The sequence below is a fragment of the Hyperolius riggenbachi genome, chromosome 7 (genome assembly GCF_040937935.1).
Source record: "Hyperolius riggenbachi isolate aHypRig1 chromosome 7, aHypRig1.pri, whole genome shotgun sequence".
NCBI classification, from domain to species: Eukaryota; Metazoa; Chordata; class Amphibia; order Anura; family Hyperoliidae; genus Hyperolius; species Hyperolius riggenbachi.
This window is the reverse complement of record NC_090652.1, coordinates 38,636,656-38,660,466: the sequence shown is the minus strand read 5'-3', so window position 1 is coordinate 38,660,466 and position 23,811 is coordinate 38,636,656. Positions and strand designations below refer to the sequence as shown.

Sequence of the window (23,811 nt, the reverse complement as noted above, 5' to 3'; positions counted from 1 at the left end):
GCTGCCAAGGACTAGAGAGGAGGTGCCTGCAGCAGCATCCTTCTCCAGTCACAGACAGCGCTTGACCCGCATGGTGGCTGACTACATGGGGTCCTTCAGCAGGCTTGACAGCGTTGCCAACCCTGTTGATCCCATGGAGTATTGGGTCAAGCACCTGCCGATCTGGAGCGAGCTTGCGCAGTACGCCCTGGAAGTGCTCTTCTGCCCCCCTTCCAGCGTACTGTCAGAGCGTTGCTTCAGTGCAGCCGGTGGAGTCGTCACTGAGAAGCGATCTTGTCTGTCTCACAAGTCTGTGGACAGACTGACGTTTCTCAAAATGAACCAGGCTTGGGTGGAAGGCGAATTCCTGTCCCCTGTTGTCGGCGAGAGGGGGACATGAAGTGGCGCACACACATTACACCTGCTGCTGCTGTATTTCCTCCTGCTGTCTGTGTCTCCACTGCCAGGGAACACATTACAAGGTGCTGCTGCCCATGCGCCACCAGCTATTTACGCTCAAAACCACCGCTAGGACCCAGGGCCTATTATGTCTCGCTGCCTGCCCTCCTGCCTGCTTCCTGCCAGTCTGCCACACACTCAACCTCCTCACGCTGCCTGCTGTTGTATTTCCGCCTGCTGTCTGTGTCTCCACTGCCAGGGAACACATTACAAGGTGCTGCTGCCCATGCGCCACCAGCTATTACGCTTAAAAATAGCTGCATCAATTTGAAAAAAAAATTGTAATTAATTTAGAGGTGTCCGCGTTGAAAACTGTGCTGTCCCAATTGTGCATTGGACACAATGTGGGCTTCATGACCGCTGTCTGGAACCTCATGCTGTTTATTTACGGCCCTGGTACCACCGCTAGGAACCAGGGCCTATTATGTCTCACTGCCTGCCCTCCTGCTGCCTTCTGCCAGTCTGCCACACACTCATCCTCCTCACGCTGCCTGCTGTTGTATTTCCTCCTGCTGTCTGTGTCTCCACTGCCAGGGAACACATTGCAAGGTGCTGCTGCCCATGCGCCACCAGCTATTACGCTCAAAAATAGCTGCATCAATTTGAAAAAAAATATATATATATATATATAATTAATTTAGAGGTGTCCGGGTTGAAAACTGTGCTGTCCCAATTGTGTATTGGACACAATGTGGGCTTCAGGACCGCTGTCTGGAACCTCATGCTGTTTATTTACGGCCCTGGTACCACCGCTAGGAACCAGGGCCTATTATGTCAGTCACATCACACTGCCTGACACACACTACTCCTCCTCCTGTAGCTGCATTGAGCTTCTGCTGTCTGTGTGCTGCTACCACTGCCAGGGAGAACAGAAGAAGAACTATTTTCTGCTGCCACCCACTCTCCTACCAGCTATTACCACACTACAACTTGCAACTACTTCCTCCTCCTGCTGATGTCTGTGTTTTACCACTGCCAGGGTACACAGAAAAAGGCGCTGTGGCTTGCAATGTGCCACTACCTATTATGCCATCAACACAAATATAACTATGGTGTTATTAAAATAAAATATTTCCACGAATGAAGTAAAAAAAAAATATTACAAAAGAAAGGAAAACCAAGACACATAATATAATGATAGAGAAGAAGAGGAATAAGAAGAAGAAGATATATAAGAAGAAGATATATAAGAAGAAGATATAGAAGAAGAAGATGAAGAAGATATAGAAGAAGAAGAAGAAGATATAGAAGAAGAAGACGAAGAAGAAGAAGACATAGAAGACGAAGAAGAAGAAGATACAGAAGAAGAAGAAGAAGATATAGAAGAAGAAGAAGAAGATATAGAAGAAGAAGAAGAAGAAGAAGAAGAAGAAGAAGAAGAAGAAGAAGAAGAAGAAGAAGAAGAAGGAGAAGAAGAAGAAGAAGATATAGAAGAAGAAGAAGATATAGAAGAAGAAGAAGATATAGAAGAAGAAGATATAGAAAAAGAAGAAGAAGATATAGAAGAAGAGTAGGAAGAAGAAGATATAGAAGAAGAAGAAGATATAGAAGAAGAGGAAGAAGAAGAAGATATAGAAGAAGAAGAAGATATAGAAGAAGAAGAAGAAGAAAATATAGAAGAAGAAGAAGATATAGAAGAAGAAGAAGAAGATATAGAAGAAGAAGAAAATATAGAAGAAGAAGAAGAAGAAGATATAGAAGAAGAAGAAGATATAGAAGAAGAAGATATAGAAAAAGAAGAAGAAGATATAGAAGAAGAAAAAGATAATTGAAGAAGATACAAGAAGTAGAAGATGAAGAAGATTCGAGTAGAAGAAGATATAGAAGAAGAAGAAAAAGAAGAAGAAGATATAGAAGAAGAAGATGAAGACAACGTAAATGAAGACTTCCAACAACCATTTTGGACACACCTTCTCATGCAAACACTTTTCATGAAGTTAATTTACTATTTTTGATACATTTTTTATAACTACTACATCACCACATAATCACTTGATGTTTTTCTTCATAAAAAAGGTGGTTTCATGCATCATTGACCTCCAATACAAGTTTTACAAGCTATTTAAGGCCAGCTCGAATATTTTACTTGAATACAGACTCGGATAGTTACGTCGGATATCCGAGGTTGAATCGGATATTCGATTAACTCGAATATCGAACTTCGAGTGAATTCGGATAGTTTACTATCCAAATTCGACCAATCTCGAATAGGATAATGAGGTATCCGATCAACACTGCTAAAAAGAAGGTGGAAAAGCTCTGACAAAATGATTTTTGAATATTTTCTTGAATGCTGGTAGTTTAAAATGTATTGTAAAAATATCACCTAGGAGAAAACTCAGGAGATAAGGTGAATTCCATATGGGCCTTTGGCCCTTATTCAATTCCCTTTTTCTCCTAGGTGATATTTTCACAACTTCCCTTTAAGCCACCAGCAAGGGAAAAAATACTCAGAATAATTTAAGAATACTTTTTAACCAACTTTGTGGTCCTTTTTCTTAATGGCAGAATGCTGAAAAGATATTTTAAACAGAAGATGAAAAATGATCTCCTAGGAGAAAACTTTGGAGAAAAATTGAATTGAATAATTTTTCATCTGCTTTTTAGAAAAACTTTTCAACATGTTGCAATTGAAAAAGTGCTAAAAAGTACATAAAATAGTACTGTCAACATTATTTGGGGTATTTTCTTTCTTGATGGTGATTTAAAAGGCGTTTTCACAACCTGTAAACAAAATGCCTTTTAAACCACCAACAAGCAAGAAAATGCTCTAATTAATTTTTAAAGCACCCATTCACCTAATTTTTTTTTTTTTTTTTGTAATTCAGTTGCAAAGTGCTGAAAAAGTATTGTAAATACAAGATGAAAAATTATCTCCTAGGAGAAAACTCAGGAGACAAAATAATTGCATGTAGACTGAGGACTCTTGCAAAAACTCAAATCAATACTGGACATTTAAGGACCTCTATTGGTCACAGCCGTCACAATAGAAATATTTACTGACACACACACACACACACACACACACACACCACACACACACACACACACACACACACACACACACACACAGCTACACACACACACACACACACACACACACACACACACACACACACACACACACACACACACACACACACACACACACACACACACAGCTACACACACACACACACACACACACACACCCACACACACACCTTTACCACACCACCTGCAAGCCACAAAGATATAATGACAAGATCATTTGATTGTGCACCTCCTACAGGTGTCCATGGGAAATGCCATGAGTCCCATTTGCCCGAATACTCTGGTTTTTGTCAATGTGTTATGAGCTGGAAAGGATGAACAGACAGTTCTACAGTTCCCACCCAAGGGCTGTAACTTACCTTTTCAATCAGTAACACAGGAGATTTGACATTCTTTATCTGCTTTAATTACTGTTCCAGCAGTAATCTGGTACATAATACTTATTCCTTCATTTGCACCTACAGGCTTTGAGCTGGGTTCTGCTGTAGAGGCCAAGACCAAAGGAATCTGGATGTGGTGTACCCGTCACCCCATTAAAAAGGATCATATACTAATGCTTTTGGACACAGAAGGCCTGGGAGATGTAGGGAAGGTGAGAAAATAATATAAGTAGAAGCTAGCTATTATAATACAGTATGGACCATATCCAATTAACCAACTCCACAGTGTTAAGCACTGGCAAGTTATTAAATTAGGTGATGGCATGATTCCCTAATCCAATAAAATGTAACATCCCTACCCGGGTGGCAAAGAGCATGCCAACTTGCCAAGTGAGTTCTTTACACTCTGTCCTATTACTGATTTTATGCTGCTGGGAAGCAATGCTTCCTGTCAGACAGGAGCACTAGCTTAGACCTGGAAAGAGCAAGTCTAAAGCAGCTAATGCGCGTTGTGAGCTGGTTTAGACCCACAGAGCTACCTGTCAGGCCATCCACACATTGCTGAAGCCCCCTGCAGCTGTGCCAGTTAGTAATTAACCTACCTCCACTAAACACCCACCTCCTCTTGCCACAAGTCCGGATGCTGTAATTACAGATGTCTAGCTGCAATTTCTGTAACTTGGAGCCCCAGCAAAGCATCTTTGAAGGTCCCATTGGGTCTCCCCATTGGTCCATTGTCTGGATTAATGATCAGAAAATGATCAGCTATCGCCTGAAGGAAACCGGCAATAGGATTTGCTGGTAATCCTTGTGTGATGGCAAGGTGATAAGTAGCTCGCATCTGCAAGGATAAGGCCCTATATGTTTTAACTTTTTTTGTCTTTATATTAGTACTGCAATTTGAAGTATAATTTTAACTAGGGTGGCTGAGTAGCTTGTATTCTTTCATAATATAGTCATCTTGGCAATCAGAGAACAGTTCTTGGGCTGGTATAGAGTCAAAAAAGGTAATGCTCATATGGTGAGATCACCCCATTTATTTATCACACTTTTGCAAAAAATATATACATTTACAAGATAAAAAGTTAAAAAACTGCATATCTGCCTCTCCTGTTGAATCCCTCAACCAGCGGGCAAGGCGTGTAGGCAGAGATGGAGGCGCACATATTTTATAGGCTGCTCCCTGGGCTGCTTGTGCATAATTCAGGTTTGGTTTGCACACACTGTGAGATATAATAGTATTGTTTGATATTTTGCTTTGCACACTGATTTTCTTGTTTTTTTTTATTATGATTTTACTAGAGCACTTATGCATTGCACTAGCACCTTATATCACTGTCATTTTCATGATTACTGAACCTGGGTTCAATCACACAGTGGTTCATTTGAATCTCTGATGCTGACAGTGTATTGTAGTTGGGCAGTAATATAATACTAGGTTATTGTGCCATGTTAAAGATTTTTATTGGGAGTTTTTATGTGTTTTTTTTAGTATTATACGATCATAAGGTATTGCATTAGCATTTGATCATGTTATAATAAAGATCCTCTATATACTTTTTTAAAACTTTAATTGAGTGCTTCTGTTTTTGGGGTTTTCCGTTTTTCCTTGGGCCTACCCATTTTTAAGCCAGTACATCTTGCAAAATAAATACACACAGTGGCGTAGCTAAGAAGCTATGCGCCCCTTTACATTGGGCCCCCCAAGCACTCTATACATAACAATTGATAGCACACAAAGACCTTCCAAAGACAACAACAGTGTCAGAGGTGCAAAAAGGGGTTGGGGAACAGTTTGTTAATGAAGACTGCTATTCAAAGTATCTATAGAAGTGATTATTAGCAGTACATGACCAATAAAGGGCTAATACTGCAGTTGAGGGAGGGCCCCTCTGGCTCAAAGGCCCAGATACAGTCGCAACCTCTGCACCCCCCATTTCTATGCCACTGAATATACACTACCTTCCTCACCCTCCTTACACCTTCCCACACCACACGAATATATAACTTTTATGCAGGGGTTTCCAGAGGCCCCTTGAAGGAAACCAGAGACAAACTTAGATACAACATTAATACATACCTGGGGCTTCCTCCAGCCCCGTCTGCACTGATCGCTCCCATGCCACCGTCCTCAGTCTTCTCTGTCACTGGTACTGGGCCCCTCATGCACAGTGCGCTCCCTCCGTCTCTTCTGTATAGTATTATTCTCCGCCGGAGAGAGATGGAGGGCGTGCACTGCGCTTGCTCACTCTGACTGCGACTGGTCAAAGTTACAGGACCCAGTACCGGTGACAGAAAAGGCTGAGGGAGGCGGTGTGGAAGTGATCCGTGTGGATGGGGCTGGAGGAAGACCCAGGTATGTACAGTATAAATCTTGTATCTATGTATCTATGTATCTTGTATCTACGTTCATCATCTCTAGTACACTTTAAATTATTTGAAGTATTCCTTTTAGCAATAGTTAACAAAATATAAAAAATGTAAAATTTGTTGTATGAATCTGGTTCTCTCTAGAAGGACAATAACAACGACACCAATCTTTTTGCCTTGGCTGTCCTGCTGAGCAGTGCTCTAGTGTATAACAGCAAGAACACTATTGACAATGATGCCGTGGAGAAACTTAAGTATCTTTTTTAATTATAATAATATGGACGAAAATGCAAGAAAATGCCACAACCTGTTGTAGGCCAATGTTGATGTTGCCAATAGGGCTTTTTATTGGTATATTGATACTTCGTGATGTGTTGATCTGGGAATGAAAAGCTTCACAGCTATTCATTATTATTGGTTAATACAGCCAGCATATTCTCGTGGTGCTGTTCAACAGCATACAGGATATAACAATACAAAAAAAAAAAAATACAACAAATACAACTGATGCATTGAACAATTAAACTACAGACTTTTACACAGAGGTGGGAGGTGGGAGGTATGCACACACATAACACAGCATTGTGAGACAAAAGAAGAGGAAGAGAGCCCTGGCCAAAAGCCCTTACAATTTAAAGGTTTAAGGTATAGGACAGTAGGTGAAGGGAAGCTGCGCATACGATGGTAAAAATGGTGGTCAATGGCCGAAGTGTCCTTGATAGGAGAGTATGCTTGCCTGAAGAGGTGAGTTTTCAGGTTGTGCCAAAAACGGGTAAGTGTGGGTGAGTGGCAGATGTGTTGAGGGAGGGTGTTCCAGAGCAGGGGAGAGGATCGAGAGAAATCTTGTAAGTGGGAGTGAGATGAGGTAACCAGAGAGGAGGACAGTATAATATTGTTAGTAGAGCGGAAATTGCATGTAGGATGGAAATAAGTTTATGCAAGAAGGAACAAGGTTGTCAAGAGCTTTGCAGGCGAGAGTCAGGATTTAAAATTGTATCCTTTGTGAAACTGGCAGCCAATGAAGGGAGTTACAGAGGGGGATTGGGCTGGAGAATCAGGAGGAGAGGTGGATGAGATTTGACTGGCAGCCAGTGAAGAGAGTGACATAGGCCTGGAGAGGCAGGAGGAGAGGTGGATGAAGTGTGATTGGCAGCCAGTGAAGGGCGTGACAGAGGGGGGTAGGGCTGGAGAAGCGGGAGGAGAGGTGGATGAGGTGTGATTGGCAGCCAGTGAAGGGAGTGACAGAGGGGGATAAGGCTGGAGAAGCGGGAGGAGAGGTGGATGAGGTGTGATTGGCAGCCAGTGAAGGGAGTGACAGAGGGGGATAGGGCTGGAGAAGTGGGAGGAGAGATGGATGAGGTGTGATTGGCAGCCAGTGAAGGGAGTGACAGAGGGGGATAGGGCTGGAGAAGCAGGAGGAGAGGTGGATGAGGTGTAATTGGCAGTCAGTGAAGGGAGTGACAGAGGGGGATAGGGCTGAAGAATCGGGAGGAGAGGTGGATGAGGTGTGATTGGCAGCCAGTGATGGGAGTGACAGAGGGGGATAGGGCTGGAGAAGTGGGAGGAGAGGTAGATGAGGTGTGATTGGCAGCCAGTGGAGGGACTGACAGAGGGGGATAGGGCTGGAGAAGCGGGAGGAGAGGTAGATGAGGTGTGATAAGCAGCCAGTGAAGGGAGTGACAGAATGCCATGGGGCTGGAGAAGTGGGAGGAGAGGTGGATGAGGTGTGATTGGCAGTCAGTGAAGGGAGTGACAGAGGGGGGTAGGGCTGGAGAAGCGGGAGGAGAGGTGGATGAGGTGTGATTGGCAGTCAGTGAAGGGACTAACAGAGGGGGATAGGGCTGGAGAAGTGGGAGGAGAGGTGGATGAGGTGTGATTGGCAGTCAGTAAAGGGACTGACAGAGGGGGATAGGGCTGGAGAAGCGGGAGGAGAGGTGGATGAGGTGTGATTGGCAGTCAGTGAAGGGAGTGACAGAATGGGATAGAGCTAGAGAAGTGAGAGGAGAGGTGGATGAGTTGTGATTGGCAGTCAGTGAAGGGAGTGACAGAATGGGATAGAGCTAGAGAAGCGGGAGGAGAGACGGATGAGGTGTGATTGGCAGCCAGTGAAGGGAGTGACAGTGGGGGATAGGACTGGAGAAGTGAGAGGAGAGGTGGATTAGGTGTGATTGGCTGCCAGTGAAAGGAGTGACAAAATGGGATGGGGCTGGAGAAACGGGAGGAGAGGTGGATGAGGTGTGATTGGCAGCCAGTGAAGGGAGTGACAGAGGGTGATAGGGCTGGAGAAGCAGGAGGAGAGGTGGATGAGATGTGACTGGCAGCCAGTGAAGGGAGTGACAGAGGGTGATATGGCTGGAGAGGTGGGGGGAGAGGTGGATGAGGTGTGATTGGCAGCCAGTGAAGGGAGTGACAAAGGGGGGTAGGGCTGGAGAGGTGGGAGGAGAGGTGGATGAGGTGTGATTGGCAGCCAGTGAAGGGAGTGACAGTGGGGGATAGGGCTGGAGAAATGGGAGGAGAGGTGGATGAGGTGTGATTGGCAGCCAGTGAAGGGAGTGACAGAGGGGGATAGGGCTGGAGAAGTGGGAGGAGAGGTGGATGAGGTGTGATTGGCAGCCAGTGAAGGGAGTGACAGTGGGGGATAGGGCTGGAGAAACGGGAGGAGAGGTGGATGAGGTGTGATTGGTAGCCAGTGATGGGAGTGACAGAGGGGGATAGGGCTGGAGAAGTGGGAGGAGAGGTGGATGAGGTGTGATTGGCAGCCAGTGAAGGGAGTGACAGAGGGGGATTGAGCTGGAGAAGCGGGAGGAGAGACGGATGAGGTGTGATTGGCAGCCAGTGAAGGGAGTGACAGTGGGGGATAGGACTGGAGAAGTGAGAGGAGAGGTGGATTAGGTGTGATTGGCTGCCAGTGAAAGGAGTGACAAAATGGGATGGAGCTGGAGAAACGGGAGGAGAGGTGGTTGAGGTGTGATTGGCAGCCAGTGAAGGGAGTGACAGAGGGGGATAGGGCTGGAGAAGCAGGAGGAGAGGTGGATGAGATGTGACTGGCAGCCAGTGAAGGGAGTGACAGAGGGTGATATGGCTGGAGAGGTGGGAGGAGAGGTGGATGAGGTGTGATTGGCAGCCAGTGAAGGGAGTGACAGAGGGGGGTAGGGCTGGAGAGGTGGGAGGAGAGGTGGATGAGGTGTGATTGGCAGCCAGTGAAGGGAGTGACAGAGGGGGGTAGGGCTGGAGAGGTGGGAGGAGAGGTGGATGAGGTGTGATTGGCAGCCAGTGAAGGGAGTGACAGTGGGGGATAGGGCTGGAGAAATGGGAGGAAAGGTGGATGAGGTGTGATTGGCAGCCAGTGAAGGGAGTGACAGAGGGGGATAGGGCTGGAGAAGTGGGAGGAGAGGTGGATGAGGTGTGATTGGCAGCCAGTGAAGGGAGTGACAGTGGGGGATAGGGCTGGAGAAACGGGAGGAGAGGTGGATGAGGTGTGATTGGCAGCCAGTGATGGGAGTGACAGAGGGGGATAGGGCTGGAGAAGTGGGAGGAGAGGTGGATGAGGTGTGATTGGCAGCCAGTGAAGGGAGTGACAGAGGGGGATTGAGCTGGAGAAGCGGGAGGAGAGACGGATGAGGTGTGATTGGCAGCCAGTGAAGGGAGTGACAGTGGGGGATAGGACTGGAGAAGTGAGAGGAGAGGTGGATTAGGTGTGATTGGCTGCCAGTGAAAGGAGTGACAAAATGGGATGGGGCTGGAGAAACGGGAGGAGAGGTGGATGAGGTGTGATTGGCAGCCAGTGAAGGGAGTGACAGAGGGGGATAGGGCTGGAGAAGCAGGAGGAGAGGTGGATGAGATGTGACTGGCAGCCAGTGAAGGGAGTGACAGAGGGTGATATGGCTGGAGAGGTGGGAGGAGAGGTGGATGAGGTGTGATTGGCAGCCAGTGAAGGGAGTGACAGTGGGGGATAGGGCTGGAGAAATGGGAGGAGAGGTGGATGAGGTGTGATTGGCAGCCAGTGAAGGGAGTGACAGAGGGGGATAGGGCTGGAGAAGTGGGAGGAGAGGTGGATGAGGTGTGATTGGCAGCCAGTGAAGGGAGTGACAGTGGGGGATAGGGCTGGAGAAACGGGAGGAGAGGTGGATGAGGTGTGATTGGCAGCCAGTGATGGGAGTGACAGAGGGGGATAGGGCTGGAGAAGTGGGAGGAGAGGTGGATGAGGTGTGATTGTCAGCCAGTGATGGGAGTGACAAAAGGAGATTGGGCTGGAGAAACAGGAAGAGAGATGGATGAGGTGTGATTGGCAGCCAGTGAAGGGAGTGACAGAGGGGGATTGAGCTGGAGAATCGGGAGGAGAGGTGGATGAGGTGTGATTGGCAGCCAGTGAAGGGAGTGACAGAGGGGGATAGGGCTGGAGAAGCAGGAGGAGAGATGGATGAGGTGTGATTGGCAGCCAGTGAAGGGAGTGACAGAGGGGGATAGGGCTGGAGAATCGGGAGGAGAGTTGGATGAGGTGTGATTGGCAGCCAGTGAAGGGAGTGACAGAGGGGGATTGGGCTGGAGAAGCGGGAGGAGAGACGGATGAGGTGTGATTGGCAGCCAGTGAAGGGAGTGACAGTGGGGGATAGGGCTGGAGAAACAGGAGGAGAGGTGGATGAGGTGTGATTGGCAGCCAGTGAAGGGAGTGACAGTGGGGGATAGGGCTGGAGAAACGGGAGGAGAGGTGGATGAGGTGTGATTGGCAGCCAGTGATGGGAGTGACAGAGGGGGATAGGGCTGGAGAAGTGGGAGGAGAGGTGGATGAGGTGTGATTGTCAGCCAGTGATGGGAGTGACAAAAGGAGATTGGGCTGGAGAAACAGGAAGAGAGATGGATGAGGTGTGATTGGCAGCCAGTGAAGGGAGTGACAGAGGGGGATTGAGCTGGAGAATCGGGAGGAGAGGTGGATGAGGTGTGATTGGCAGCCAGTGAAGGGAGTGACAGAGGGGGATAGGGCTGGAGAAGCAGGAGGAGAGATGGATGAGGTGTGATTGGCAGCCAGTGAAGGGAGTGACAGAGGGGGATAGGGCTGGAGAATCGGGAGGAGAGTTGGATGAGGTGTGATTGGCAGCCAGTGAAGGGAGTGACAGAGGGGGATTGGGCTGGAGAAGCGGGAGGAGAGACGGATGAGGTGTGATTGGCAGCCAGTGAAGGGAGTGACAGTGGGGGATAGGGCTGGAGAAACAGGAGGAGAGGTGGATGAGGTGTGATTGGCAGCCAGTGAAGGGAGTGACAGAAGGCGATGGGGCTGGAGAAGTGGGAGGAGAGGTGGATGAGGTGTGATTGGCAGCCAGTGAAGGGAGTGACAGAGGGGAATAGGGCTGGAGAAGTGGGAGGAGAGGTGGATGAGGTGTGATTGGCAGCCAGTGAAGGGAGTGACAGAGGGGGATAGGGCTGGAGAAGCGGGAGGAGAGGTGGATAAGGTGTGATTGGCAGCCAGTGAAGGGAGTGACAGTGGGGGATAGGGCTGGAGAAACGAGAGAAGTAGATGAGGTCTGACTGGCAGCCAGTGAAGGGAGTGACAGAAGGCGATGGGGCTGGAGAAGTGGGAGGAGAGGTGGATGAGGTGTGATTGGCAGTCAGTGAAGGGAGTGACAGAGGAGGGTAGGGCTGGAGAAGCGGGAGGAGAGGTGGATGAGGTGTGATTGGCAGCCAGTGAAGAGAGTGACAGAGGGGGGTAGGGCTGGAGAAGCAGGAGGAGAGGTGGATGAGGTGTGATTGGCAGCCAGTGAAGAGAGTGACAGAGGGGGATTGGGCTGGAGAAGTGGGAGGAGAGATGGATGAGTTGTGCAGCAGAGTGCATGATGCACTGTAGCCGGGCTAAACGGTTAACGGGAAGGCTACAGAGCAGAGCGTTGCAACAGTTGTGTCATGATATAATCAGGGCATGCACCAAAAGTTTGGTAGCGTCCTGTGTGAGAAAAGGGTGGATGGATGATTGTTTTTAGGTGGAGATAACAAGAGGAGGATATTTTTTTAATGTGTGGTTTGAATGAAAGACTTGAGTTAAGTATTTCACCTAGGCAGCGAGCCTGGGGGACAGGTGTTATTGAAGTTGCATCAACAGAAATAGTGATGTCAGGCAGGGGCATTGAATTATGAGGTGGGAACATTACCATTTCAGTCTTGACTATATTGAGTTTTAGAAAACTGGGCACATGAAGGAGGAGATGGCATTGAGACAGTCAGGGCATGAGCTGTTAGAGTGTCCTCCAAGTCATTTTTACAGTGGTATGAAACGTAAACTTCATCTATGGTCTAAAACATTAAACACAGCGTAAAACTAATAGCTAGAAACTGGAAGAGTTAATAATTCAATTTTCCACTTCAAGCTCATTGATAAGAGTGCCCTTGCAGTTCCAAAATGATCAGATTGACCTGAGATGTACTGTGCTGATTAAACAATGCAGAAAAGCTTCTGCTGTATCTGGAGGGGGGGGGGGGGGGTTCTCTCCTTTGTTTCACAGCAAATACTTTATTACAAGGCAATCTGATAATTGTAATGCAGCTAGCTTCAAGGAAGTGTGAATATGTCTTTATGTAGGTAGAAAAAAACAAAGTCTTGTAAAAATAATACCTTTTAACAGGGAGGGTAGTCAGCCAACTTCGCTACGCTGGAACTACGCGTTGTTTTACGCAATTACGCTTCAACAAACTACGGCTTCGAAATCTAATATTCGCTCCCTATGCATTTTGTAGAATACGCGTTAAAATACGCAATTACGCGTAGTGTGAAGCGTAGTGTATGCGGATGCTTATGCCTGTATGCATAAAATTTTACGCATTAATTCCTCTTTAGATGCTTATCCCGGGAACTCTTCTATGCGTACATTCCCCTTTCCAATGCGTAAATTTGTAAGCATACAATCGTACGCGGAAAAATAGACGCGAGTAATGCATACGTAGTTCAGTACGCAATACACATGTTAACTATGAATAGTAAGCGTAAGCTACGCGTAGCGGTACTTCGCTACGCGTAAATTCGTAAGCGTAGTTCTGCAACTTCACCTACGAACTACAATGCGTAGATGCAAACTACGATGCGTAAATTCGCACTGGCGTAGTTTCTGCTCATCCCTGCCTTTTAATGGCTAACTGATAAAGTTAAATAATGCAAGCTTTCTGGGATCTAATCCCCTTCTTCAGGCATATTTCCAGATGTTAGCTGAAGTAAAACACTGATGCAGTACACGTAAACACGTAGATGGCAGTTGTGCTGGTTACTGTTTAGCAGTTAGTTAGTTTAACAGTAACCAGCACAACAATCAGTTAGCCATTAAAAGGTATTACTTTTACAAGACTTTGTTTTTTTCTACCTACATAAATTGTTTGGTTAACACGGTACAGAAACATTTTTACTACTATGAATATGTCTTTAAGTGACATTGGACCAGACTTTTACTGTTTTACAGTATATTTGTTTTTTTGCTATGTTTAATGTTTTAGAGGAAAGATTTGATTTTGAGTCTCATACTACTTTAATGAAAAATAAATATATGTGGGTTTAATCCTGTCTTCATATACCAAAGTATCTAAACCAGGTTTAGTAAAGAGACGTTACTTTGTCTAACTTCCACTCTACATACCTTATCAATTTGGAAATGGTAAAAGTGATCACGATTTATTTTCTATATTCATCATCTGTTCTTCTCACCCCCAAACATCAAATTATTTCCCAGTGTATCATAGCAAAAAATAAATACATCATTCAATACCTTTTTTTTCTGTTGTGGGGCCATTGTCCAAAAACCACATGGTTTGTTCTTCTATGTGTCCTATGCCTTAAAGAGACTCTGTAACAAATTTTTCAGCCTTAGTTCTTCTATCCTATTAGTTCCTATGCCTGTTCTAATCTGCTCTGGCTTACTGCAGTCTTTCCTAACTGCACTGTCTCTGTAATAAATCAATGTATCTTTCCTCTGTCCTGTTTGTCGGGCTAAAGCTTGATTGTGTGGAATGTGCAGGGCTGCTTGTGATTGGTAGAAGCGATACACACCCTCTGCAGGCCCCCTGCATACTCTGAATGACTCATACACTATGCTTAGCTGAGCCTATTAGAAGCTGGTTAGTTTGTTTGTAAACACTGCCTAAAACTGTTAATTACAAGCCAGGATTGCAGCAGAGAGTGGCAGAAACAGCACAGAGGGGCACAGGAGAAAATAATGAATAGAATGGTATGCTTTTTATTGTAAGAATATTAGAGTACAGATTCTCTTTAAGAAGGCAAACTACTGCATTGTAGTGATGTCCCTCATCCTCCCACAGTGCGCTATGAGAGGGGTTTGTGGTGTGAACTGCCACTTATATTCCCCTGAAAAGCTGTGTGTGAGTGGGGGTTGTGGCAAAAAGACAGATTTGATTTCCTTATGAACGTTCAACAGATTTGTAGGAGACCTGACTGAGTTGATAAAAGTTAGATCTCAAGGCAATAAGAATCAGGAAGGACACTTCTCCAGATATTTCCCCATATTTATCTGGACTGTGAGAGACTTCCATCTGGGACTACAAGTAGAAGGAAAAGCAATCACGGAAGATGAATACCTAGACAAGGCTTTATCACTCAAAACATGTATGTATTACAACTTCAATCACTATCTCGCAACAATGTTCTGTAAGCATTGTATTGGTCCAGGAAATTTCAGCTGAATGACCATTAAAAAAACCCAAACAAACATAGTCAGGGATAAGCCAGAAGACCGTTATTAGATGATTATAATTTGCACAAAATTTTGTGAAATTATGGTACCTGCTTATGCTTACAAAATTAATTACTATTTTTGCCAACATTCTGCATTATAACTGTGCATCATTATGATTATGCAAAATTTGTGCTCATCACTTTTTGTATTTATACAATATATATCTCATCTTCTGTAACACTTTACACTGTACATAGTAATTGCACTGGCCATCCTCAGATGAGATCACAATCTAATCCCTACTATAGTCATAGTCTAATATCCTATATATTACTATAGCAGGACTTCACAGAGCACATAGTCATATCACTGACTGTCTGTGACTTAGCTCACAATTTAATTCCTACCACAGTCTAACTGTTAGTATACACCATACAATTTTCTGTTAGATATTTCTGTTAAGCCCCATACACACACTCAACAACGGTCTTTTAAGGTGCGTACACACGCACTACCAGCTGCAACAATGGGTCCGCCGGACCCTCCCGCTGGGCAGTCTTTAGCTGACAGTGGTGCGTGTGTACGCACTGTCGGCGGACTGATAAGGCTGTTTCTGAACAATCCGCTCAGCGCGTACACACGCGCTACTGTTGGCTAAAAGTCTGCCCAGCGGGAGGGTCCGGCGGACCCGTCGTTGCCTCTGGTAGTGCGTGTGTACGCACCTTTAGGCTCTCACAACTTTTTTTGTGAAACACCTAAAAAAAACTCTTGCTATTGTTCAAGCAGCTGTTAAGACTGATAAGAAGTCAATTCAACATTTGGATTGACTTCTTATCAGTCTTATCAGCTGCTTGAACAATAGCAAGAGATTTTTTTAGGTGTTTCACAAGAAAAGTTGTGGGAGCCTAAAAGACTGCTGTTGAGTGTGTGTATGGGGCTTTAGATTTTTCTGTTACATTTTTTTGTTAGGTTTTCTGTTAGATCTTCTGTTAGATTATTTTCTGTAAAGTACTGGTAGAGACTGGTCATTATCTCTGGTGCATTGTCTTCTGGTTATCTCCTGCTGAGTTGATCAATGCCTAATTGCGCTGCGTAATATGTTGGGGCTTTATAAATACAATAAATACATAAATAAATAAAATCAATAATACTTGCTAGGCAGATAGATGGTTAGATAGATAATTTCCAACATGGAAATTAACAGAAGTTAACAGGTAAATCTAACAGAAAATCTAATGCTGGGAATACACCATACAATTTTCTGTTAGATTTACCTGCCAGATAGATAAAGTTCAACATGTTAGAAATGTATCTATCTTACCATCTATCTCCCGAGCAATTAGGCATTGTTCTACTCAGCAGGAGATAACCAGAAGACAATGCACCAGAGGTAATGACTATTCTCTACAGAAAATAATCTAATTATGCATTCTAACAGAAAATCTAACAGAAAATTCTAACAGAAGAATCTAACAGCAAATTGTATGGTGTATTCCCAGCATAACAGAAAATTGTATGGTGTGTACCTACCATTAGGTCAATTATTGGATGGAACCAATTAGCCTACCAGAGTAGAGGAAACCCACACAAACACAGGGAGAACATATAAACTTCATGCACAGATTTGAATTTTGGACACCAGCACTGCAAGGCAGCAATGCTTTCCATTACAACACCATGCTGAATCTAGATGAAGGAGGTAGACAAGCAAGAGACTCCCAGCATTGCTGATGGACATGAAACCATAAATCCAAAATACTAAATAACCATTATTTCTATATCTCTGCTTCCATTGCTACAGCTGCAAATACGCACAAAGAGAAAGAATTTAACAAGCTCAGGGAACGTCTCAGAATGTACTTTGGGACCCGTAAATGTTTTGTTTTTGGTTTGCCAACATCTAATACACAAGATCTTCAGAGACTGGATGAGGTTCCCGTGGAAGCTCTCAATGTTAAGTTTGTAAACCAGTGTAAGAAGTTCAGAGAGTACATTTTGCAGAATGTTAAAGAGAAGAAAGTAAAAGATATATTCACAGTGACAGGACAAGGTGAGTTTGTTTACAGTTGTAATGTACTGTAAATGCTTATTCAATGACTGTGTTCTGGCAAGACCTGCTGGTAGAATTCCAATCTTTTATTCCCTGTTTTATAACCTGTTGTTCTCTGTTAGCCAATTTGATTATGGCTTGTGTCTACCTGTTGGTGTTCCCTGGTGAATAGCTAATTTGATTATTTGATTACTGTGTGTGTCTACATTTACATTTCAAAAGGAGGAAGACTGTGTAAAATGATGATGTCAAATTGTTGTTGAATACCCCCAAAAACTCATAAATAAGCCTATGTAAGTTACATCACTTTTGTACAGTTGTGATCCAGTTCTGTATCGTGCCTGAAGAAGAAACTTAAAGATTCAAAAGCTGGCCAAAAAAAAAGTACAATTAGTCATAAAAGGTATCACCTAAACAACGTTTGCTCTTATGTCTTTGCATTCTATCCATGACTAACACCAGACCACACACAACTGGTGATGGTTCTATGATATATTATATGCTTGCCTTAAAAGATACATTTGAATGATGCAGTTGAAGCTTTCAAGGTTTAGAATATGTTGGACAAGATGTAGAAGAGAGTTAAGAAGGAGGTTTGTAACTCATTAGAAGTTCTGAAGGAGAAAGGTGGGCAAAATAAAGAGGGTTCCATGGGAGGGGCAGAGGTTGCAGGTGGTTGGAATATGGACATCCGTCCTTATAGAGCTGCAGTGCTTACAGATAAGGTGGGGGAGATGGAGGAGTCCAGGCAGACCTCCTCAGCTGCAGCGGAGCCCCGGTGGGTGGCTCACGTAGTCGGGAACTTGATGATGGGTTGCTGTCTGCTGCCTGGCTACTGGACTCGGAGATCACAGAAGTTGCGCTGTGTGACATCATGGTGCCAACCAGCCAATCGTGCTCTATAAGGATAAATATTCGATCGGCAGACCACGGAAAAAACTGTATGAGGATACGCTAAATGGTGGAGCCATAAGTATAAGTAAGGAGCTTCGCTCCCTCTTCTGGATGCCGTTACTTTGTTGGTACATTGGAAACAAAAGCGATATAAGGACATTGAAGATTGCCTAAATATTTATTGACGTCAGCAATGAATATAACTGTTTTGCCAAAGTGGATAGCAGCTATATGTTTATGATTGTATGGTTAACCTTTTTTGCAAATTTATACTGGAAATCATGAAATAGTGCTGCACACACAAGCACACCAAGGAGGTCTCGCTGTGATCTGTCCAAAATATCCGTGCAAAATCTCGCAGTGTGTGTGGTGGTATGTGTGTTTTGTGATTGATCCCCCGGTAGTGTTGGTAGATAGACACAAAATTGGTTCTCGAACATTTTGAGCTCTTATTTGTTTTTATTGTGAACAATTATATTTATTTATCTTTTGAAAATTAAGCACATGTTGCTCATTGCCCAGGCATCTATCTACCGTATATTCCGGCGTATAAGACGACCCCCCAACTTTTCCAGTTAAAAAATGGAGTTTGGGATATACTCGCCATATAAGACTACCCCTCTTCCAACGCACACCAAATTGAAAAAAATAAATAAATCATATATTGGTGCTATGTATGAACATATACTGGTGCTGTACTGTATGTGTTAACCAGTATTTAATAGTATAAAGTCAATTGACTGGTTGGACAGGTCAACTCTGCCTCTCCTTAAGTGGATTGGTCAGTTCTCCTTGTCTCCCTGTTTATCAGAGCGGTATGGAAGAATAGATTGCGCTGTGCCCATAGAACACGCCTCTTTCACCTGTCTGGCCCACCCCTATTTACCTCCTTCTCTGCCTCTCAGATCTCACACATGTGCGCCTGCGCCACTTCACTACAGTCCTCAGCAGCAAGATCTGAGAGTTGGTAACAGGACAGCGCGTATCACCTGACAACAATGACACTCGGCGTATAAGACGACCCCCAATTTTTAGAAGATTTTCAAGGGTTAAAAATAAGTCTTATATGGAGGAATATACTGTATAAATGTTTTTATTCCATTACGTAAGATTGTGGGTGTTTTCTTATTTCTCTCCTAGCAGCATCAGTTAACATTGTGGCAATAGAGGAGCGCTGCAATTCCATTTTGCTGTTTGAAAATTGAAAAACTGTGGCATACCAATGATTCCTAGTAATGAGAGAGTCTTTTTGAGATGCAGAAAATGATTGATGCCATCAGAGGAAAGGTCAGGGATTATGAGTATTGGCCTGCATTTTACTACTTAGGCTGTATTCACAGTGGGACATTGTGGTTTAATGTGACGTTAAAGTCGCAATGCTTCTGCATTTAGAGGTAATGCACTGCAAGCAGTGAGTTACTACAACGCAACATTTTCAATGCGACTTTAATGTCGCACCGTGAGCGGCCCGTAGGGTTATCATTGCAGTGCAGTAAGCTGCGTTATAAGACTTTATAATACAGCTCCGCAACGTGGCACTGTGAATGCGACCTCAAAGTGGCACTGAAGCTAAAAACAAAAAAAAATGTTATAATTAATTCTGAGGGCTTGATTCACTAAGACAAATAGCATTCCTTATCAGAGTTAACATGCCTTATCAGAGTAGCATAGTGAGTGCTACAAACTTACGCCTGATTGGCAATGAAGAGATCTCTACTCGTCCTGCCCTGAGCCTCTGCGGGTTCAATCACTTTAAAGGACATTATCCTCGCACTTTGACTGGCCCAATAGGCTGCCTGTCAAGTTTCCTGTCAAGTGACAGGCAGCCTATTGGGCCAATTAAAGTCCGGGGATAATGTTCTTTAAAGTGATTGGACTCGCAGGGGCTCAGGGCAGGACGAGTGGAGCTCTCATCATTGCCAATTAGCAGGCAAAGGTTTGTAGCGCTCGCTATGCTACTCTGATAAGATGGGTTAACTCTGATAAGGCATGTTAACTCAGATAAGGCATGCTATTTGTCTTAGTGAATCAAGCCCTTTGTGTGGTATGGATAATTACTGTATATACTTGAGTATAAGTCCGAATCGCTTCATAAAAGTATAGGGGTTGATTTATACACAAGTTACGGGCAACACTGAGCACACTAAGTAATGTGTGTACTAATAGTGACATTCCCATTTGCAGCAATTTAGCCAGTGCTACGTGATACTTTGAGGAAAGGAAATGCCAAGAAAACACAGGTCTGAAGCCCCAAGTGCAGCCATTAATTTTGCTGGGTAGACTTATACTTGAGCACAAAAAAAAAATTGTATCATGTTTTTATTTTTAGTTATCAGTTTTTTGTTTTTGTTTTTATAACATTGCATCATTCAGCATTTTAAATGATTTCACAGAGCAGAGCAATGACCTTTTCAACTTTCCTCTGCAAGAAAACCATAAACAAACAAGAAACAATGAGACACTTGAGATAAGAGTTTCATAAGACGTCCACAACTTTGTTGGTGGCAGAGCTCAGAGAAGCTCTTTTGCATAGATAACAACTGAAGTTTCTTAACTCTTCCTGTACTGGAAACAATATCAGACTCATATCTGGGCTGCTAGTGTTTTATTTCTTAGCTGTACTAAACATACAATTCATTATATCATAAGTTTATTTTCACTTTAGATTCCCTTTAAGTAAGTAGTGTGTTTTCGGTGAAACAGTGGTGTGGAAACCAGACTGAAGGAGGTCAAATAAATAGTTACTAGAGAAAAAGTTGTAAAGTTTTGAATGGATGCGCCATTCAAGAAACTTAGAAGCAAAGGGCAGAAGTGATAATAAAGGACAATAGCTAGAGAGGGCTGTAGGGTCCAGTGGAAGTATTATTTTCTTTATTTTTCTTTTTGAGAAGAGATTTTAAAGCAGGAATAAAGGAAGAAGAAAGTGGGGGCGAGGTTAGAGGTAGTAGGGTCCAACGAGCAAGTTGTGATATGTGTTATGGAGATTAGTGAGGAAAGAAAGTGTTCCATTACGTTTCTGTCCATGGGGAGTGGAGGTTCATAGTGCTATCTGGTCAGTCTGGTACAGTTCTACTGAGCAATAAAACATAGCGGGTAAACTTCCAGCACTAGTACACCCTGTGTATGAAACCACACTTTGTGCTAGGAAACTTCCACCGCATGCAGGACGGGGGTCACGCTCCCTCCTAAAATCCCCTGCTCACCAAAGATATTCTTTCAAACAGGCGTGTCAAACATAGACTTCAACAGCAGAACTAGAAGAAAACACTTGAAACCGCCTCTCATGGCATAAAATCTTTTTTAATATGGCTAAAAAGCCCCACATTAAAACTGCATACCAGACAAAGAAAAGGTAATGGCATATCTCACACATCCAATAGACGTCCGCCAGGTTCCCCGCCGCGGCACCGGCAACCCTTGTCTCTGGTGTGTTTCCTGGAAGCGTGCGTGTCCAAGGCTCCGCTGGGGGGTACTCACCTCGGTAGGGGGAAGCCTCCGGATCCAATCGAGGCTTCCCTTGTCCTCTTGTCTCCCACAACGGTCTCACTCTGGCCCGCCGAACAGCGGGGATGTAATTATTTACCTTCTCGGCTCCAGCTCAGGCGCAGTTTTGACTCTCCGCTCGGAGATAGGCAGAAATAGTCGATCGCTGTTGGCCCGCTCTACTGCACAGACACAAGTCTCCTGCGCCTGCTTAGTAGAGCGGACCCGACAGAGATTGGCTATTTTTGCCTATCTTATCAGGCTTGTCGAGTCCTGGATTGCAGGAGACTTCGCGGGAGCCAGCGCTGGATTGCCTGCAGCTACAGCGGAGGGGGAAAGCTCATTGGGACCATGAGGCTTCCCCCTACTGAGGTGATTACCCCCCAGGGGAACTGTTTTTTGTTACAGAGTCTGCTTAATATACATCTAATATCTTCCGATATGTATTATATTTATGTGAAGCTCTTGAATTTTTTTTTCAATCTTCATTTCTTTAGTTTTTGGAGAGCTGACCAAATTTTATACAGAAGCCATAAATTCTTCTAAGGGTGCCTGCTTGGAGGATGCAGTGGAATCCCTGTCTGAGAAAGAGAACGCAGCGGCTATCCAGAAAGCCACTGAATACTATGAAGCCATGATGAAAAAAGTTGCGTTCCCTACAGATACACAGGACCACTTCCTTGATCTGAGCAAGCCATATGAAATTGAAGCTGAGAAGATATTTCGTCAAAGTTCATTCCGGGATGAAAATGAGCGATTCCTTGAAACATTTGTGGTAACGTTTGCAACATTAACTTTAAGGGCTTGATTCACAAAGCCGTGCTAACTCATAGCATGGTTGCGCTACCGTTTTGGGCACATTATAATGTGCGTAACTGTTTTTGCGTGCAATTACGATTTTTTTTGCGCAAAAACAAATCCGCGTAAAAATTCCTGTTAGCAAGCAAAAAAATCACGATTACCGGCAAAAACGGTTACGCGCATTATAATGCGCGCAAAAAGCTAGCACTTTGTGAATCAAACCCCAAGTCTGAAAGCATAACTATGTTCTATAAAAGTAAGGTGATGTTAGACTCTTCAAAACTTGTAAATAAATAAGTAGGCCGGCATAGAACCTAACAGGGTCATAATAAATCAAAACAAGCATAAATGAACCACTATGAGATTGGCTCACAGCGATCACAGGGTCACAGAGCTCTGCTGTCATAGTGAGAGCAGAGCAAGTGGTCTGCAGCAGCATGGGAGTGGCATGATTGGCGGTAGCGACGGGTCCATGCAGCTCGATAATTTAAATCTATGCCCTGGCAGGAGTAAGCAGCTATAAACAGATTTCAGCTCCCAACTGCCTCGCCAATCTTCCCAAAAGAAAAAAAAATGTTTTAAGAACATATTAGAAAGACAAACTAACTTGTATATGATTTGTGGGGATGGAGGCACCCAGACTATTAAATGATAGTTTTCAATTGGCATAAAATTCATAAAAAAAGAGAGGTATTCTCTTTCCTTTCCAGAAGAAAGAAATATTATTAAAAACACACATAGACAACACGTTTCACAGGTACTAACCCGCTTCCTCAGGTCAATACACAGCGCCTACAACAATAAATGTGTATATATATATATATATATATATATATATATATATACATATATATATATATATATACACATATATATACATATACATATACATATATATACATATACATATATAGACATATACATATGTCTATATATATATATATATATATATATATATATATATATGTATACATACATACATACATACATAATTACATACATACATACATACATATATATATATATATATATATATATATATATATATATATATATATATAAGTACAGAGGGGCTGCAGCACACAACAGGAAAACAGTGACAGGGGCTCTTGGTTACGCTTTAACGCGCTTAAGCTCACCAACTGCGCCAAAGTGTCCCCAATCTGGTGAGTCCTACTCTACCATGCAAAATGCCAGTTTTTATAAGCAGTCTAGTGGGAACTTAACCAAAAACCCTAAAATGTCAACTAGATGGGAAAAAAGGAAATTAAAAACACCTCACCCTTCACCTAGCTACCAAACGAACTCTCTTAACATGTGCAAAGCACTCATTTATATACTTAACTGTGCTAGAGGTGGGCGTGGTCATGCAGGCTCACAGGGGAAAATTATAAATAAATTACCAAGGGGTGAGCAGCACAAACCAACTTTCTTATGCAATTCTATGCAAAGCATGCACGCAGCGCTGGAGGTCCCCAGACTCCATAAGAAATATATAAGTACAGAGGGGCTGCAGCACACAACAGGAAAACAGTGACAGGGGCTCTTGGTTACGCTTTAACGCGCTTAAGCTCACCAACTGCGCCAAAGTGTCCCCAATCTGGTGAGTCCTACTCTACCATGCAAAATGCCAGTTTTTATAAGCAGTCTAGTGGGAACTTAACCAAAAACCCTAAAATGTCAACTAGATGGGAAAAAA

At 43.9% G+C, this 23,811-nt stretch overlaps 1 protein-coding gene across 1 annotated transcript in view; it reads left to right on the top strand.

Moving 5' to 3' along the window:
- The window catches only part of LOC137525978 (guanylate-binding protein 4-like), a 65,676-nt gene that overhangs the window by 7,536 nt on the left and 34,329 nt on the right, over positions 1-23,811 (top strand). The window contains exons 2-6 of the mRNA XM_068247189.1: positions 3,936-4,063; positions 6,366-6,475; positions 14,627-14,814; positions 16,686-16,934; positions 21,809-22,086. Coding sequence (XP_068103290.1) covers positions 3,936-4,063; positions 6,366-6,475; positions 14,627-14,814; positions 16,686-16,934; positions 21,809-22,086 — 953 coding nt within the window. The remainder of the gene's footprint in view (positions 1-3,935; positions 4,064-6,365; positions 6,476-14,626; positions 14,815-16,685; positions 16,935-21,808; positions 22,087-23,811) is intronic.